The sequence below is a fragment of the Neomonachus schauinslandi genome, chromosome 5, assembly GCF_002201575.2.
Source record: "Neomonachus schauinslandi chromosome 5, ASM220157v2, whole genome shotgun sequence".
NCBI classification, from domain to species: Eukaryota; Metazoa; Chordata; class Mammalia; order Carnivora; family Phocidae; genus Neomonachus; species Neomonachus schauinslandi.
The window spans coordinates 119556532-119576335 of record NC_058407.1 but is presented as its reverse complement, the minus strand read 5'-3'; the positions used below and the strand labels follow the sequence as shown (position 1 = coordinate 119576335).

General features: G+C 35.9%; 2 protein-coding genes across 2 annotated transcripts in view; one reads left to right on the top strand and one right to left on the bottom strand.

Annotated features, from left to right (window-relative positions):
- Positions 1 to 19804, top strand: part of MALRD1 (MAM and LDL receptor class A domain containing 1) — a 794826-nt gene that overhangs the window by 526645 nt on the left and 248377 nt on the right. Inside the window, exon 30 of the mRNA XM_044915239.1 lies at positions 12116 to 12299. Within this exon, the coding sequence (XP_044771174.1) occupies positions 12116 to 12299 (184 nt within the window). The remainder of the gene's footprint in view (positions 1 to 12115; positions 12300 to 19804) is intronic.
- LOC110586583 (MICOS complex subunit MIC27-like) lies at positions 7438 to 10895 on the bottom strand. Its single transcript, XM_044915748.1, is given in 5 exon segments — positions 7438 to 7517; positions 7561 to 7729; positions 7731 to 7816; positions 7819 to 8299; positions 10824 to 10895. Coding segments are annotated over 5 exon segments (888 nt in total).

The window sequence follows — 19804 nt, the reverse complement described above, 5'->3', positions numbered from 1 at the left end:
AATATATTCACTTAATACTTTTTTAATTACGTTCCTCTTTTCAGTGTGTGTGTGTGTGTGTGTGTGTCTATTTGCAGCTTTTCACTAATTAATGTGGCCACGAGGAATGTCAGTGGCTGACATCTAGGTCAGTGTACTAGGATCTGCTTAATTTGTACCATAAATTTTTTCTTAACCACAATATTATCACTTAGTTTTATCATGTTATACTCTAGCATCTCCATTTCTAATCTCTGGAAAAAAACAGGAGTAAATAAATGCAATAATTATTCCTTACACATAGTATTCTTCCCTAGTAAATTTCTTGCCATTTATTGCTGAGTAATTAACCCACCACTAATGGGCATTTGGGTCTCAGTGATGTTGCCCAAGACTTTAAAGGATGCACACAGCTCTTTTATGATATTAAACCTTAGTATGGCTCTCATATTTTGTGTGTGCATGTCTATGTGTGTATGTATACATATATTCAATTTAATATATATATATTGAATTGAAAGGCCAAACCAAATCAAACTTTCATTTATAGTTCTTATTCTAGCATTTCAGCAGTTAAAATGTCTAGATAATAAATTATAGAGTGAGCATTGTTCTCCTTTTAAAGAGAAAGAACACATTTGGCCTAGCAGGGGCATAAACCATGTCTTACAGATGGCCTCTTGTTAGCTGAGCTCTCTAGTTCCAGGTAGTAGGCAGCAAGAAGCATGGGCATTAGATTCAGACAAATCTGAGTTCAGTCTCTGCTCTGCCCTTAAATTGCTTGCTGTGTGTTCTCAGCTTCAAGTTTCACAACTACTGAGACTGTGTTTTCTTATTTATAAAGTGAATTAATAATAGGTATTTTTCAGAGTTGTTTTTAGCATTATAAGACTGTATCTAAGACCCCAGAATAATTATAGCTATTACTATGTTAATATTATTATAATTCGTATATAGTATATACATATAAGAAAGCAAATAAAAGGTTCAATTATTTTATAATTTATTGGTAAGTAAGGAGATACTTTACGTGGCATCTTTGATAGAGGAACACAGAAATAAGACATGGAATTTCCCATGAAGGAATTCATCCCAATAAGATGCATACATACCTGCACACATGCATGCATGCACACACACACACGCACATATATACTAAATATACTAAATATATATATATACACTAAATATATATATACTCTCTATATATACACACTAAATATAACTACATGCATACATATACAAGCAGACCAAATATCAAATCACGTGCAATAATTTCCTGAACTAGAAACATCAGGAGCTGTAAATGCTTGACCTCTTTCTCACCACCTGTCCAGAATCTCTGACCATTGTCAACTGTTCTAGATCAACGTCCCCACCTTGTGGACAGAATAAAGAGTCTGACCCCACATCACTTTCCCTTACTGCCTTCATTCAGATTTTGGGAAGACATTACAGTAAACCTTAGTATGGCTCTCATATTTTGTATGTGCATGTCTATGTGTGTGTATGTATACATCCAAGTCTCATGGAAGGCATGAGGTGGGGAGAGAGGCTTTGGTAATCTGGATGTGAATGGGTCATCTCTAAAAGATTTAGCTAGCATTCACTGCAGGCTCCATATTTGGTGAATTTTATCAAAGGTATCCCTTCTTTATAAAATACAGGTATATGTTTATCTCCTTCCTCTTTTCCCCTCTCTTCAAACTTCCCAGCCAGCCAACTGCTCAAAAGGTATTTCTTTACCTGAAATTGCACTAATTCTGCATTCTTTAACTCTGAAATTCTAATCTCTGATTACTACCTTCTATAATTTTATTTCTCAAAGTACTAAACATTCTTTTCTATCTCATGGTGACCCCAAGACCTCCTTATTCTCCTAATCTCTGCCTCTTCTTCTCCATTATGCCCACCACACCCATCCCCATCCTCAGAGGATTGTTTCCCATGTGCTAGGTGATCTTCAAAATTCTTTACCTATATTATCTCTTTTAATCATTTCAATCTTATATATTGGGTGCTATAGGTCCATGCTTCCCTACCCAATTTTAAATTCAAAATCTAAAAAGCTCTGAAAATTAAAAACAATTTTTTTACTCATTTGACATCAAGACCTGACACAAACTGAGAAGAGGCTATTTTTTAGTCTTTATTGATTCCACTGAACATAAATAATCATATTTTACTTTGGAAGTGCTTATATAATTATGGAATCGATAGTACAAACTCACTGGATATACACCTAAAATAGGATATGTGTACTGTAATGTCTTCCCAAAATCTGAAAAATTCTGAATTAAAAAACACATTTTGATCACAAAGGGTTGAAATAACAGACTGTGAATGAGTATTGCGGTCATAGTCACTTTACAGCTAAGGAAGGAGAGGCCAAAGTAAAGGGGCAGACCTGCCCAAAGTCATACACTAGTTAGGGACATAACTAAAATTCCAAAGTTGATCTGTATCCAGAACCTGATCTCTAAGCATGTGCTTCTTCTGATAAATGCTGTAGCCCTAAATTTTCTGAACTCGGTCCTATGCATTTTACCTTCATATTTTCAGCAGTCTTTGTATGATTTCTTGTTCTTAGTTTCAGGCTACCAAGAAAGCAATCTCATTGGTTTACTCCATTACTTAACAGCTACCAGTGGCTTCCCATTGGCCATAGGACTGGGTCTTAAATTCTCACAATGACATTAAAGACACTTTCCATAACATGGCCTTGGTCTATATGTCTAATCTTGACTCTTCAGTCTTTAACTCACTTTTGATATTCTAATTGCATCAGGACCCAAAATATTCAAACACTTCTATATGCCAGAGCCTTTAATCATGTGGTATTCTTTGCTTGGACTGTTCTCATATACTTTATGTACTTGGTGGTCTCTTGCTGAGTTTTCAAGGCCCAATTCCAATGCTACATCCTTTAATGTACCTTGCTAATTTCACACAGATGCTTCATCTCACTGCAACCCCACCAAAGCACTGTACCATTTTCCATAATATAATGGAATTTGCTCACACTGAAGTGCGATATATATGGTGTTTTTCTTCCCTTTGATTTGTGAGCCATTTAAACCATAACTTATTTTTCTTCTCAATACTCAGCTGAATTAATGATATATAAGAGAATCCTAATACTTGATTGAAATTAAAATACAGCATTCATGTGAATCATGTCTATTCAGATTTCATTACTTGTCCTCACATGCATCAGGGAATATTAAAATGTAGTTAGCAATTTAAACATGCCTCCTTTGAGTTTATGCAAAAAAAAAAAAAACCTGAAGTTTTATTTCTATCATTATAACATTTTATCAGCAAATGGAAGGATGCCTGACTTAGAGTCAATGCTCACTATATGGGTTAAATAAGTAGAAAAATGATAAATTCATTTATCATGTTGGGGTTTTAATCTTTAATTAATAAACCATTGTTTATCTTATTTAATTCCTATCCTGTGTGAATTAATGGCTAGTCTTATCTCTTTTGTCATTGACTTAATTCTTATGCTCGTATGGTCTTTCATCTTTGTTTTCATGTCTTAAGTTTGTAATCTTTTTCAATGTATCTTTTTATTTCATTAATCTACTTTGAGAATAAAAGTTTGGGTATTTTTGACTTGTCAAATACCAAACATTATTCCTGTTTTGGGGAATCCAGTGATTTATTCAAGCAAGAAAATTCTCCCATTCTTTATATATATAATATATATACTTTCCTGAGTAGTAGCACCTTTATACATTGTATTTTGTGTTTATTAGAGAGTATCGATATTTAGAGGAATTTGAATTGAGAATATTACTTTTAACATTCTACTGAAAGATTTTTTATTCACGTTTTATAAACAATGTATACTGGTGTCCCTTTGGGAAGAAAAATTTGTACAAGGATCTTAGCTTGAAGTTTGCTCTTCATTAGTACACATTTGCTGTTTTACACACATATATTTGTTTTATTTTCTCTGTCATTATTCCCCACCCCTCAAGGAAGACAGCAAACTGAGTTATGTCCAATAACTTTGTCATAAAATGCTGCTCTTCTGTTTTCATTGAATCATTGTCAACTCTCATGAACAGCAGTGTGCCAAGGGACAGATACAATCATTCATGACTGACATTTCTGCTCCAGACCTTGCTGTCTCCTCTTCCTGTCAGATGCTTCCTAAGGACTCCTCATTTATATTTTTTCCCATTGTTCTTCTATGTTCAACTGTATGAATGTTTTTCTCCTTCAGGAACCAAATGTAGTGTGAAAGACAGTAGAAACCAGCCATCAACCACTAAGTAGGAAATCACCTTGAATATCATAGATAGGGAATTTTAATTGGGTTAGTGAGCTTTGTCTATGAAGAGTATAATAAAGACCTTGCAAGAATCATTCTGAGTCTGGGTGCCTGGGTGGCTCAGTTGGTTAAGCGACTGCCTTCAGCTCAGGTCATGATCCTGGAGTCCTGGGATCGAGTCCCGCATCGGGCTCCCTGCTCAGCAGGGGGTCTGCTTCTCCCTCTGACCCTCTTCCCTCTCGTACTCTCTGTCTCTCATTCTCTCTCTCTCAAATAAATAAATAAAATCTTTAAAAAAAAAAAAGAATCATTCTGAGTCTAACTTTTTCAGCTCTATGGCCTATTCCTTATTATGTATAATTCTTATTCCTTTTCATATCACCTAAGATTCAGAACAATTGTAGTATGTCTTAGGAAAATTATCTCTATGAATATAGTAACTCACTGTTTTAGAGAACATACCTTTTGGTGAGTTTGTAAATGTTTATGACAACTAAGTTATATAATTTAAACCTATTAAAATTAGTCTTTACCTGTATCAGAGAATGAATCTGAAATCAAATAGAACTTTTACAGGGAAGCTTTGAGGCAATTTTCAGCTGTACTAGTAATTCCACACAACATCTTAATTCACCAAGTTGAAATTAAATATACATTCATTCATTAAACACCTGCTTTTGTAGGACCTACACTATGCCAAGCTCTGTGTTAGGCATGGAGACCCAGAGGTGAATAGGATGGAAAAAGCTCTCATCCTCATGGACCTTAAACTGTGGTAGGAAAGACAGACAATGAACAAATACTGAAGTAATTGAAACATAAGATGATATTGAAAAATGAGAAGTATAAGGTACTATCAACAACAAAGTAAGGTGATACTATATGAGTAAGGGTAGAACCCACCCTGAAGGTTCTGTCCACTTCTCTAAGGTGATACTGGAAGAAAAAAATCCTAACACTAAATACTGCATTTCTGTAATTCTAGTAATTGCATTCCTGATACAGTTTTTTCTTCCTCCCCCAAATTCAAATTATTCTAGAGCTTTGTCAGCAGTTGGAAAAGGAAATTGAAATATTTTAGGTGCTTTATAATAACATTTTCAGATGATATTCTATAAATTACATACTCATTTAGTATTAGTTGCACAATGTGCTTTTGTTTCCTTTTCACAGAAATATGTCTACATAGACACATGCAGTCCATTTCTGGTTGTCTGTTAAGCACTTACTATATGCAAGGCACTGTGCTAGGTACTGTTTATCAGATCTTGCCCAGCATTGCATTCTGTGTATCTAATGGGAGAGGTAGATATTTATCTGGTCATCACACTAGTGAAGACTTTATGTAATTACAAGTGTGGTGAGTGCTATGAAGGAAGAGTGCATAATGCTCTCAGAGTCTGTGGCATGGAGGTATGATTGAGTTGAGTAGATCAATGGGGGCTGCATGAGGAAGGGATGATTCCACTGAAACATGAGTGGGAATTAACTAGATGAAAGGAGGGAAAAAAAAGACCATTTCATATGAATTTGCTAAGAAGGGAAGGAGAATGGGCTATTGAAGGACTGCAAGAGAGTGAGTGCAGTTGAAGCAGGAGGAGGAAGAGAAGTCTGGTAGGAAATGAGGTTGGGCAGGGGGTTTCTGAGCCACTTTAATGTTGAGACTGCAGGTATCTCCTAATGTCATAATGTGGACATTGACTTTTTTTTAAAGATTTTATTTATTTATTTGTCAGAGAGAGGGAGAGCATGAGTGGGGGGAGGGGCAGAGGGAGAAGCAGGCTCCACACTAAGCAAAGAGCCTGATGTGGGACTTGATCCCAGGACCCTCGGATCATGACCTGAGCTGAAGGAAGATGCTTAGCTGACAGAGCTATGCAGGCGTCCCATGGACATTGATTTTTTTTTTTCTTTTTTAAAGATTTTATTTACTTGACAGAGACACAGCGAGAGAGGGAACACAAGCAGGGGGAGTGGGAGAGGGAGAAGCAGGCTTCCCGCTGAGCAGGGAGCCCGATGCAGGGCTGGATCCCAGGACCCTGGGATCATGACCTGAGCCGAAGGCAGATGCTTAATGACTGAGCCACTCAGGTGCCTGGAATCAGATCTTTCTACTCATTAATTAATTCTTCAGTTGTAACCATCCTGCTGTTTTTATACCTGTTTGTTCTTCATGGACATATTATATTTTTCTTACCCAATATTTCTCTTTAGTTACTGTCATGATTTCCTGTTTTATTTTATATTGCTGTATCTTTGCTTATCTTCTTAGGTATGCATGAAGCCTTTTATTTTTATCTTTTATATATTTTTTAAGTTTTTACTTAAGTTTCAGTTAGTTAATATACAGTGTAATATTAGTTTCAGGTGTACAATATAGTGATTCAGCACTTCCATACAACACCCAGTGCTAAAACTCTGATTTCATCTGTTTTTAAATTCTCCTTTAGATGTTATATATTGAGTTTATTGTCATCTTTTAAAAGTTATGTGGCCTCTGGGAGCCTAATAATTTTGGCCTGTGAACTCATGCATCTATAGTAATGTGAGTTGCTCTCTGTGGTGATTCAGGGAAGGCAGAAGGCCAGCCCTTGCCTGTCTCCCACTCGCCACTGTGACACACATTGCCATATATCTAGAAATAAATGTTATAATAAGTATGTAACTTATTTATTAAAAAGACTAATTTTTTTGTCATAAAATATGGATATTTTATTCCAGCTCTGGGGAATGAAAAAAAAAGAGGAACACATTCTTCTGCACACCATTCTAATTTAGCTGACATTAATTTGAAAAAGTTAAAGCAAATATGTATATGTATCTGTATAAATATTTATATATACACATACGTATTTCATCAGTGTTTATATATTTACTCTATTTTTGTTTTTTAATAAACACCCTTAAAAATCATTAAATGCATCCCAATACTTCTGCCTCTTCATCAATCATTTAATACTGTTTGGATTAAATTCACAGTTTGTGTTTTAATCCCTTATGTGATTGGTCAAACTGTACATTACATTAGAAGATGTGAGGGAAAAACTTCGTTTAAAAGTTATACCCTAAAAAAAAAAAAAAGTTATACTCTCTGTGTCACAGTTACCCTTTACATGATTTTTTCATCATTGTTTTCAACTTCACACATCTCGTAGTTCTCTACGCAGACTATTTCAGCTTCCAGTGCTGTACATATCCACATCTTCTGGATGGGACTGCCCGTGATCCATGAGCTTGGGGTCAAGCATAAACTTTGTTCTTCATGGACATATTATATATTATATATATATCAGGTGGTGTAGCACCTGAGGTGGATTCTGATTTTGTCTTTGTTTCAGAGCTGAGTTCTGCTGTCAAGGGCACTGAGTATTTCAGGCTGTCAGTTGTTTTTGCAGGTATTTCTATTTCAGCAGAATTTCCTAGCTTAGATTTTTCTTTAGGTTTAGGAAATGACTCTTTTTTGTTGATTTTTTGTCCACAATGATTTAACTGCTTCATAAATTTGCTGGCTTGTAGTATATGCCTTTTTCCGAGTTGCCTTTGCAATTATGGCTGAACTGGGTAGCAAACAGTTGCTCCTAAAGTGGCCAGTCCCAGTGGATAAGCAATTTTCTTAAACCTGGAACCTTTTCTTGCTGAAACCAAGCCTGCCAATCCTGAAACTGTAATCACTCCAAGTTTTGGAAGAAAATCTCGAGGTGGATTCTTCAGATAGATATACGCATCTTTTCCAAATTGTACCGTATCCATTATTCCATTTTTCACAAACACATAAACACTCTTGCACCAGCCAATATAATGACCAGTTGTAGTGCGGATGGGTGCAAAGCCCATTTGTAAATGACCAGGCTGTTCCTCAACATATTTAGACTGCAGAGGTGGTGCAGTATATATGGGGAGCTGCTCTGGTTTTACTAGCTGCTTTTTGTATTCTTCTTTAGCTGCATGCACAGTTATAGATGCACATATCAGGCCTCCAGGTATGGTTGTCAGCTTTCCCATCCTAATAGCCGCTATATCTGTGACCGTCTCCGTCTGAGTTTTTCATATGGTGGTAAAAAAGACTAAAGTTTTAGTGAGTGGCATGAAGAGTCCTGAACAAGTTAAAAAATAAATGATATCTCAGGGTAAAATAATTCAGTATTTAAAATTTCACCTATTTATTAAATTATTCTAAGTTTCATTTGGGAGACTGAATGTATGAGAAGACCAAAAGAACAACAACAACAAAAAAATTGAGGATGAAAATGTGACCTATTAAAATGCAACATTAAGACTTAACTCCAGTGTAGCAACTTTACGTTCCTTTATGTCTTTACTCTCTTACACTTATAATATTTATGCCTTAATTATTTGCTTTAAATACATTGAGAACCATATTACATGGTATTTTTCCTTCAACCATCAAAAATAAATTCGAGAGCATAAGAAAAGTTTATTATATTTACTCATATTTTAGCTGTTTTTTTTTATCCCTTCTTGATATTCTAAGATTCATTCCTTTATCTTCTCCTTTATGCTTAAGGAAGCTCCATTAGCCATTTATTTAAGGTATGTCTACTGGTAACAAATTCGCTTAATTTTCCTTCTTTTGAAAAAATCTTGGAAGGAGAGGTCTTGGGGCCCCTGGGTACTGGATTTGGATTGAAGTCTAGGCTCTGCTCGGCCTTTGCTTTTGGGGGGTGGGGGCAGAGTTTTAGTATTTCTTACTGCTTTTCTTTTCATGACACAAAAGGGAAACACTGACGTAAAGTATGAGGGCAGATACATTGCCAAAACAAATATGCAGTATATAAGATAAAGGATCAATATGCATAATACATGGCAAATCAGTTCAAAGTTGGGTAAATGGTTACATTACAAGAAGAGAGTATTCCTTCAATTTCTATAAATTAATTATCATTGTACTAATGTCTATTTTTACTATTATTAGTGTGGCCAATCACTTTTCATATGTTTATTGCCTTGGGTTGTTGATGGTTTAACATCCATATGAACGAATCCAAGAGATATGTCCTTGGCCAGTAGCAGTGTCATGAGTTGATATTAAGAGGTTTCTCATTTTTTTCAATTTAGAATGAATTGAAAATCAGAATATTAAATAAATAAAGCAACAGTGTATGTGGAACAAAAATGAGATTGACATATAACTATTTTTTTAAAAAATTGTTCTGATGTATATTGATATGTATCAGAAAAATAAATAAAATCTATATTTATGTAACTTTTCTAGTAATTTATTTTTCTGACTTTCGCATATTCGATTATTATCTCCACAGGTGAGACTCTCTTTTTTTTTTCACCTTTTTATTCCTGGTATCTAACATAGTACATGTGAACATCGAATGTTCGTGGAATAAATGAATGAATGGACAGATAAGCTAATAAGTAAATAAGTCTCCATTTTACATTTGGATGCATAATTTTGATAATTATGGGGGTAAGATTTGATATGTTATATTGAAAGAGGAATGATATGGGGCACCTGAGTGGCTCAGCTGTTAAGCGTCTGCCTTTGGCTTGAGTCATGATCCCAGGATCCTGGGACTGAGCCCCACATCGAGCCCCACATCGGGCTCCCTGCTTGGCGGGAAGCCTGTTTCTCCCTCTCACACTCTCCCTGCTTGTGTTCCTTCTCTCCCTATCTCTCTCTGTCAAATAAATAAATAAAATCTTAAAAGAAAAAGAGGAGTGATAGTAAATATATTAGAATGATATTCTACAGTCATCTGCCTTTAGGTTGGTCCACAGTTGGTTTTCAAAAGAATTCACCCTCGTTTTCTTTTCTTACTACATAAAATGATAATGGACGTATTATTCAAATCTCCTTTTCACTAGAAGGTCAGTTGTAAGACTGAAGAAATAGTTTTTATGTTATTGATTAAAATGATCACACAACCTTCTGTGATGGTATTTGTTGAAAACCCTTTGGGGGGCTTGTTATAGTTAATGAGTGGCTCTAGAAACTTCAGAAGTAGATTAATAGGAAAATACCAGCAAAGTGAGTTAAGTTTGTAAATTAAGACAGACTTTATTAATATCCATGCCTGTTATGTTGCTATGTGTCAGACATGCCCTCTCTACTTTAATCTTTAATTTAACTAATCATTCCTTTGATTCCACATCACTATGACATCACTGATAGTTAAAGATTAACCTTGAAAAAGGCTTCTCTTCTTTAGTCATCAGAAAGATATGAAATTCCATTAATTAGGTGTGAATTTCCCATCCCCTTTAAGGCAAAAGTTACAGGAGTCTCTGTGTGTAAAGATTTATCGTATTTTTTGGCGGTGGCAGGGGAGGCTGTTCAGAAATCTGTCTAGACACCATTAGTTGTTTTGCAAAGTTAATTTTGGATTAACTGATATGTGGCTCTGCTTTCTCTGTAATTCAGCCAAGGAAGAACTGCTTGATTGTGTCTCCCTCAGCAGAACAAGATGTCAGCCATATTTATCAACATTAGTGCCCTAAAAGCAAGAACCTATAGAAATGTAATTCTTTTGGATCCTTTTTTCAAATATTTCTCTTTTTCTTCAGCTTATGGTAAAAAAAAAAATACCTGTAAATTACGTATTTCACAGTTGCATGCTATAAATCTGTTGGAACAGGTGCTTGATATTCTGGTTGCCATTCCCCTCAATTCCACAGTTTTGATTACAAGCTTCAGACATGTTATTCTTGTTAATTTGTTATGCGAACAAAATAGTGGACCCTAGATATTAGTTATGTGGGGTTAACCATAAACATAAACATATATGTACGTATATATAATAACATAGCAAGTATATATATTTATAATGCTATATATATATAGCAAATATATATTTATTACTCTTTCTTTGCAATGTGTCAGTCATCATGATTTATTAAAACATCTAATTCTCAGGAGGAGCTAGGTCCAGAAGAGCAACAAACAATGAAAACCAACCTTACACATTCAGAGGAGATACTTACATAAGTTTTTTAGAAAATTAATTTTTCCTTTATAACTGAAGAGTGTGGTATAGAAAAAGTTGTAGTTGATGCTCATATATCAGTCATAATAGAATTTTTTAGATAGCCAAAATAATACATTAATAGGATTTTTGAAATCCTAATGATCTTGGGAATCATCACTTTGCCACCATGGCTCACTTCACTATCCCTTTGTCATACCCATCAGAGATAGTGATTTCTCCCACATATTCCTCCTTCCATTTCTTTTTTTCTCTTTTCCCATGTAAATTATTTCCACTCTTTGAAGGAAGGTACAATCTAAATAATTACAGAATATGAATAGAAGATTGGGAGAGCATCCTGAGCTATAACCCAGGATTTCTGTAAAATGTTCAGACCCCATCAGATATTGAGGATTTTGTGTGCATGCAAAGGAGAGGTGGAATGAACCAAGTAGGCCACTCCTAAATAGTGGTGTCTCTGAAAACACCAAAACAGATTTATCAGTACTTCTTCTAGGAAACACTGTAGTAGATTAATATGCCTCTGTTTTATTTATTTATTTATTTTTAAAGATTTTATTTATTTATTTGACAGAGAGAGAGAGAGTGATCACAAGTAGGCAGACAGGCAGGCAGGCAGAGGGAGAGTCAGAAGCAGGCTCCCCGCTGAGCACAGAGCCCGATGTGGGGCTCATCCCAGGACACCGGGATCATGACCTGAGCCGAAGGCAGACGCTCAACCGACTGAGCCACCCAGGCACCCCTAATATGCCTCTGTTTTAATGAGATCAAGTATATTATGGATGTTATCAGAGTTCCAGTGTTTGTTTTTTAATCAGTTTTCATTAATCAGATGCTTCTGTTCTAAATGATTGGCTTTTTTTCTTCGTTTGTGTTTATTTCTCTAATGCAGACAGAGAAAGGACTGTCAAAAGTATGGCAAGAAAGTGAGCAGAACTCTGGTAATCACTGGCAAAGGGCTGTCATCCTGCTAGGAAAGCTAAGGAATTTTGAAGTCCTATTCCAAGGGATCAGAACAAGGGATCTAGGAGGAGGACCTGCGATTGATGACATTGAATTTAAAAACTGCATGACTGGTAAGTTCCTGGAAATCACTTCCATTTGGAACAACTTTTATAATCCCGCCATCTTATCATTACTTCTCATTTGCAAAATGTTCTGCTGAAATATATTTGGTACCTCCATACAAATCAGTTGAAAGAGATCATTTCATAAACTTACATGTTAAGAGAGGATAGCGTCTCCCTCCCACAAGCACACAAGCATTTAATTCCTTGCCTCCTTCAGACCATCCCCTCTCTGACATGTAGAAGTGTTTTCCTTTGCATTGACTTTTCAACACAACTTAAGGGCATGCCTAATATTTACATACCTTTATCCCAATTAATTTAAAATGAACTAGTAAAAAAAATTGTTAGAAAGCTGTCACTTAGCAGATATATGAGAAATACATTCACCCAGGTGTAATTCAGGCAGAACTTGAATTGAGAGCAAGGCTTTGGGTATTTAAAATGCTACTCCAGCAGGTGAACAGCAACTTGAAAAATTTTGCTATCATTTATCTCACTTCCAAATGTGTGAAGTGTAACTATACTTAGATTTTCTTTACAGAACTACCCAGAAAATGTCAAAAATAATTATAAATATACTTGCACAGTTTCACAACTGGCAAAGTTCTTTCTGAGGCACTCTTCCATCTGATTTCCAAAATAGTGCCATGTGATATACACTGCCAACGAATTCTACACTGATTCTCTTGGAGGCAAGCTCCTGACTGCGAGCAAAACTTGAGTGCTGTTTAATTTTATTATTGCTCTCACATTAAAGTATCATTTCACTGAGCTCAAAAATGTGATTCGGTATTTGGTGATGCTACAGCATCTGCTCTTTTTATGAGCAAGGCTGCTTCAAAGATCCCAGATGATGTAGGGAGCACAGAGCTCCGGGTATTCATGTCAAGAGAGGGACAGGATTTGGGCTTGGAGATGTTTGGGAGACTGTTCTGGACAACAGAAAATGAGGTTCTGAATATATAATCATGAAAATATATCTTAGAAGATATGCGTTTATTCTAGAAGGATGTGCTTCTTCAGTTCTTTGCTAGTCACCTTCCTAATAATATGCCAAATTTCTATTATAGTTAGTTCTTCAATCTATAAATGATTCTGGCAACTTAAAAAAAAATCTCCAGAACTTTTTTTCTAAGATTTTAGAAAGAAAGGAGCTTTTATTAAACTAGAGAGATTCCTTTCCTCTAAAGAGAGGCAGAATGATTATTAGATGGGTTGAATCAGGACAGAAGAAATCGGAGCGTTCTTATTCCAACTTTGCCAGTTTCGTGGAGAAGTTTGCACTGTTTTGTTTTCCCCATTCTTTTAAAGTCCTATGAGAATTTACATGATTATAATTAATTTTATTCAGCTCAATCTAATGCTCAGCTACTGAGAAACACTTTAATATCTTATGTTTAGTGATAAAGTACTTTCTAGGTCTATAGTTCTTTCTGTGTCCTCAAAATAAAGAGGCAAATTATGACCAATTGTACTTGAATATAGTCTGTTGTGTATCAAATATGTTTTAGGACAAAGTAGCTATTGCTTTATTAAAAAGCAGTTAAAGCCCAATCTGCTACAGATAATGAAGGTTTTCAGATTATGTTTTAGTTAATATGTTTTCAGATATGTTTTAGTTAGAAAGAAGAAAAAAACATTCTGAGAAAGTGTGAAAGAATATCTATGGAACTAAAAGACAATGATTATGTTGTCTCCTTAAACTACATGCCAGTAAAAATTAGTGTTACTCAGAATTTGTTACCCTAAGCTGCTTGGCACTATCACCAATTTAGAAGAGAATGGTATTTAACTAAACCTAAACATCAGAAATGCACTATAGAACAGTGGTTAAGAACAAGGAGTCTTGGGTGCCTGGGTGGCTGAGTCAGTTAAAACATCTGACTCTGATTTCAGCTCAGGTCATGATCTCAGGGTTCTGTGATTGGGCTCCATGCTCAGCAGGAGTCTGCTTGAGATTCTCTCTCTTCCCTCTCCTTCTGCACCTACCCCACACCCCCACTCTCTCTCTCTCAAGAAAAAAAAAAAAAGAAGAAGTCTGGAGTCTAACTATCTGGGTGTGGAATCAGCTTTTCCGTTTACTAGTTTGGGTGACTTTATTTTACTTTGCCTCAGTTTTCTTATCAATAAAATGGGGACGATAATGATAGGACTTCCATCATAACTTTCTGTGAATATTAAGTATGTTAATATATGTGAAGTGCTTAGAAGAGACTTGACACACAGTAAAATTGGTATATCACATTTTATTGTTATAGTTGTCACCATTCCTATTGACCTTGACCATATTCTCAGTTGGTGTTTTATTGCCCTGCACTAGGTAACCAACTTCAAATCATATGCAAACACATTGCCATAAAGTCTATCATGGAATTGTTGCTGTTTGCCATTTGAGATGAAGAACTTAGAACATTACTTCATATTTATCTGTCACATACTACCCATAACAAAAGACCATATATTATACGATACCGTTTATATGAAATATCCGTAATAGACAGATGTGTAGAGACAGAAAGTAGATGAGTGGTTCTTTAGGGCTCCTTAGGGCTGAAGAAAAAAGGGGTGAGGAATAAGTGCTAAGGAATATGCATTTCTGTGTAGGATGATTCTCTGTAGGATGAAAATATTGTGCATTTTTTATGGCAGTTGCACAACTTCATAAATATATGAAAGCCATTAAATTGTAAACATAATATAGGTGATCTTAATGTATGTAAATTCTAAATTACAAATCAGTGAAGTTGTTTAAAATCTATATAAAAGTAGGAGAATTACAGAAACATGGTCGTGGTGGTGGTGGGGTTTGTGGCAGAGTGGTTTTTGGATTTTCCCAAGTTCTCACATCCAAACAGTCAGAGCACCTAGTTAACGAAGTCAGTCTGTCACAGAAAACATAGACAACAAAATTAAGTGAAAATGCATCCCTACAAAAGCCAGTATATAAGCAAATAGGGATAAACCACCAACAACCACAAGACCTGTGTGTTATTTATGTCTGTAAAGGAGAAGACAGGAGAATCATGAAAGAGCCAACAGATATTCACTGGGAAATTCAGTCAGGTGGTTTGAGAATGGTAGCTAAAACTGGAAGGGTTTCACTCACTTATGGAATGAGTGGGTCCAGGGCTCTGTGGGAAGTTCTGGGGGGTGGGAGCCATTGACACCATGAACACTCAAAGTGGATCCACCATGATTCCCTTCCATTTCAGCAGTTCACATTCATAAACCCAGCAAAACCAAGCATTAACACACACAGCACTGGGACTAGAATCAAAATTGAGTAGACTAGGGACAGATGAAGAAAAGAGAAGACCCACATCAAAGTGGGGGATGGGGACTAAGCCAGAAAATCACAAAAAGCAAGGCACCATATGTTTTTATAGATTTATGTAGATTCTATAGACTTATAACCTTTTTCAGGGATTTAGCACTAATCCTCTAACTTTGGCTATGTCATTATAGAGCTTCAGTTTTCACATTTGCAGAATGACAGGATCATAATGGACTCTCTGGGATTTTCCTAGGACTCTCTGACAGCTCTGGAGTCTATGTATATTTTTAAAAGTTTGGAATAGTTGAGATCAATTTAAAATTGATGAAAAGTGAATATGGAAGAAGGTGGAGGATATATATGATTTCTATGTATTTCTATTTATATTTGGTGGTTATCTACTTTACCTGAAAATAAGAAAGCTATCTGAGCTTCATAGTTACTTTTTATTTTCCATTCAAAAACTTACAACTCAATTTATTAGATAATATTTAGTACATGACCAACATAAAGCTATATGTATTATTTTTTTATTTCTTTGCATTCTGAATACATCACGGTACTATCTTCAATTTACTATCAAATCTGTTGTATTTCTCTAAAAAGAAAAATAAGGCAAAGGCATAGACCTAGTCTTCAGTCTGTCCAGGGACCCATTAAGAAGCATATCTCCTTTTTGGATAAGTTAACAAGGAAGCAAGTTGCTTATTCATGGAAAATTAAGTAACAGATTAGGAACTTGGTATCTCCTCTTTTTAAATTCACGTTGATTTAAAATGTTTTTTTTTTTTTTTTTATAAAAATCTTATAAAATGGGCGCCTGGGTGGCTCAGATGGTTAAGCGTCTGCCTTCGGCTCAGGTCATGATCCCAGGGTCCTGGGATCGAGTCCCGCATCGGGCTCCCTGCTCAGCGGGGAGCCTGCTTCTCCCTCTGCTTCTCTATCTCTGTCTCTTATGAATAAATAAATAAAATCTTTAAAAAAATCTTATAAAATGCAACTACCATCCTATAGCAGAGAGAAGTAGGACTGGAATTTATATAGACAGGAAAGAAATATTCCATCATTGTAATTATCAAAGTGTAAATTCTAAATTTAAATGGTCACTCATTTTCCAAGAGAGTATTATTTACTAAGTACAGTCATTCAGCTGATACTTATTGCATTTGCTATGAATACTAAGTAGCATTTATGTCAGTTGTTAGGAGCCCAGTTTTGCAAAACCATTAGGTGCAAATCCTAGGTTACCCTCTTGCTGTCTGCTCTGTGGTTTTAGGCAAGATACATGATCATCTTTTGTCCCATTTTTCTCAGCTATGAAATAATAATGCTGCTTACATCTTGGAGAGCTTTAGGACTAAATCATTTTCTTCATGCAAAGTGCTTTGAAGAATGCGTGAGATCCGCAAACACTGAATATTTGTTAGCTAAAAGTATAAAGGAACAATAAGTGCAGGCTTGATATTGTTTTAGGCACAACACTTTTTATATCATCCTTTAAGATCTGGTTCTGTTCTGTTCACCCGCTCAGCAAACATGTATTGATTGCGTGGGCTGCAGAAAACTGTACAGTGGACTGTGCACATCTCCTCCGAACAGGCCTGAAATGCACGTGTTACAGTGTTTGGCTTTATTGATTTTCCAGTTCCCGTTTCAGCGCCCCTGCCTTGACTCCCGGCACTTCCTCCCCTACCCCACATGCCCCTGTGCCTTATATTTCCCAGACTGCTCTGTGAACTGTTTCCAAGAAGCTAGTAAGCCTGGTCCGTTAACCTGGTACCTTAGGGTGGGAGCCAACAGTGTCAGATGTTGCCTTTTCAACTGAAACATCTAGAAGATGCAATTGAATGATGACCAGATTTTAGTTCAGGGAAAAGGAAGGAATAATTCAGGGAATAGAAAATGCTTCCAGAAGTCAATAAAATCTTCTAAGTAGACAGTAGCACAGTAGCTACTCTGTCTTTCTCTAAATTCATACAAAACAAAACACATCACGCTTCCCTAATAATCCTAAATGTGAAAGGAAGGAAATAGTTTGGGGATAAAGTAAGGGAAGCCAGAGCGTCATTATAATTTTAGATGTCTGGTGCATTGTCTTCACACATAAATTGAAAAGGCTTACTCTTTTATTATAACCACTTTCACACCTTTCATTTTTCCCCTCAAAAACTGTATGTAAAATGACTCCTAAGTGTCCTTTAAACAGTAATTTATCTGGAGTGAAAAATAGTGGCTTGATGATAATGATTTCAGTGCAGCATTACTCTGGATTCAAATTGAACTTGGGAGATCACAAAACAGTGATTGCTCTATATAAAGTTCACGAATACATAAATCTATAAACAGAAGCCTGTAGAGTTTGCCTTCAAAACTTAACCTTCTTCACTTAGTTTAGATGAAAAGCTGTATTTCTACTTAAGATATGAGTCCTCCAAGTGTTGCTTTTAGATCTCACACAATTGTCGTTTAAAGTATATGTTGTCAGAGAAGAGAAGAAAAAAAAAGAAGAAAGGGAGGATGGCAGTGAGTAAAAAAATATAATAATAACTGAATATCTCACCCTAATGAAATAATTAAAAGCCATTTATAATAACTAATGGGTAGATGATTTGTAGCTCTGTATAATGTAAGGGTGGATAAAGAATGAATGGGTCTATGGATGGATGGATGGATGAACGGACGGGTGGATGGGAGGACAGGTAGATTAATAGAAGCCGTTTACTCAAATCTTGGTGTATGTGTGAAAATTCAGATCAGAGCAAGTTTCTGCCTTCATTGAGTTACATTCTGGTGGCAGACGCAGATAATAAGCAAAGTAATATGTAATATTGTGTCATGTGGCAATAGAGGCTATGAATGCTATAGGGAGAAAGCTATGGAGATTATTAGCTTGATTAGAGTGGTAAGAAACAGTCTCTTTGATGGTTAGAGTTGAGCAGAACCTTAAATGAAATAAGAGGTGACCATGCAAACATCTTAGTGAGGAGTTCCTCCAGACCAGCCAGGCAGATCTATTAGGAGGAAAGCACATTGATGGATGAAGCAGAAGAAAAAAGGGTAGGGGGATAGTGATGGGTCTCATCATTCAGAACTTTGTCATCAGAAATGCCTGCTCTAAACTGGGGATCTCCTTACAGCACAGGAGTCAAATAGGTTGACTGGAGTTGGTCTCCCTAGGTTTAAATTCTGTCACTGCCACTTACTTGCCATGTGACCTTGAATACATGCTTATCATCTCTGTTGCCTCCATTTCTTTATGGCAATAAAAATCAGACCTACTTTTATAGATTTGACAAATTAACATATGCTAAGATGTTTGAACAGAAACACTTTAACTACTTAATAAATTCTAAACATATGATTATCATCATAATCATCACCATCATATTTTAATTTAATCCTCAGTAAAACTCCAGAAAATTAAGGTACCCAGAGGTTGGCAATAACTAATACCAGCCAGGTTGATTTCCTTACTGATGCTTAACAGCATAAAACCTTAGCCATAGTTAGCCATAAAAACATGGGATAGTACTAAAATCATGATAAATACGCTTTCCCTTTTTAGTCAAAGAAAGGTAACTGATTTTTATTGATTCAAAAATTTTGATTCTTCAGTAGAGAAGAGTGGTGATATCTGTTCACGGACTCATAAACAAATACTACAATTTTTTTTAAACCTATCATTGTTTGTTGTAAAGATTATTTACTATTTGCAAAATATCCATTTTCTTTGCACGTGTCCCAGATCCTTTTGGGTAAGTGGATCCATGTGAAAAGATGTGGCCAGAGTGCTCTGAGGAAGTAATGTGTCACTTCCAGGTTGAAGTGCTGGTAGACAACCCTCCAGGTCTCCTTTCTGATGCTGTGGTAGGAGGCCTTATTTTCCAGAAGTTGTGTCTCCATCTGCCTGGTCTTCCAAATTGGTAGAGAAAAGTCCCTCTGCCAATTTGTTTTAGATGTGTATAGTAAGTGACCCTCCAGAAATGGTGCTTTTGAGATTTTGGGTTATTTATTATGCGTCATATATGTAATCTACTTGGTCCTACCTAACACACTGTGCAATTTCCTATATTACAGAGGGAATATTTTTACAGCTAGAGCTATTATAGAATTGTACTATACATATGTCGGGTTGTATTTGACATTGGATTGTCCAGCATTGTAACCCTCGAAGCAGATGCATTTGTTGTCTTTGAGGTTACCGCATCAGGATTGTGGTTGCTTAATTAATGAAAAA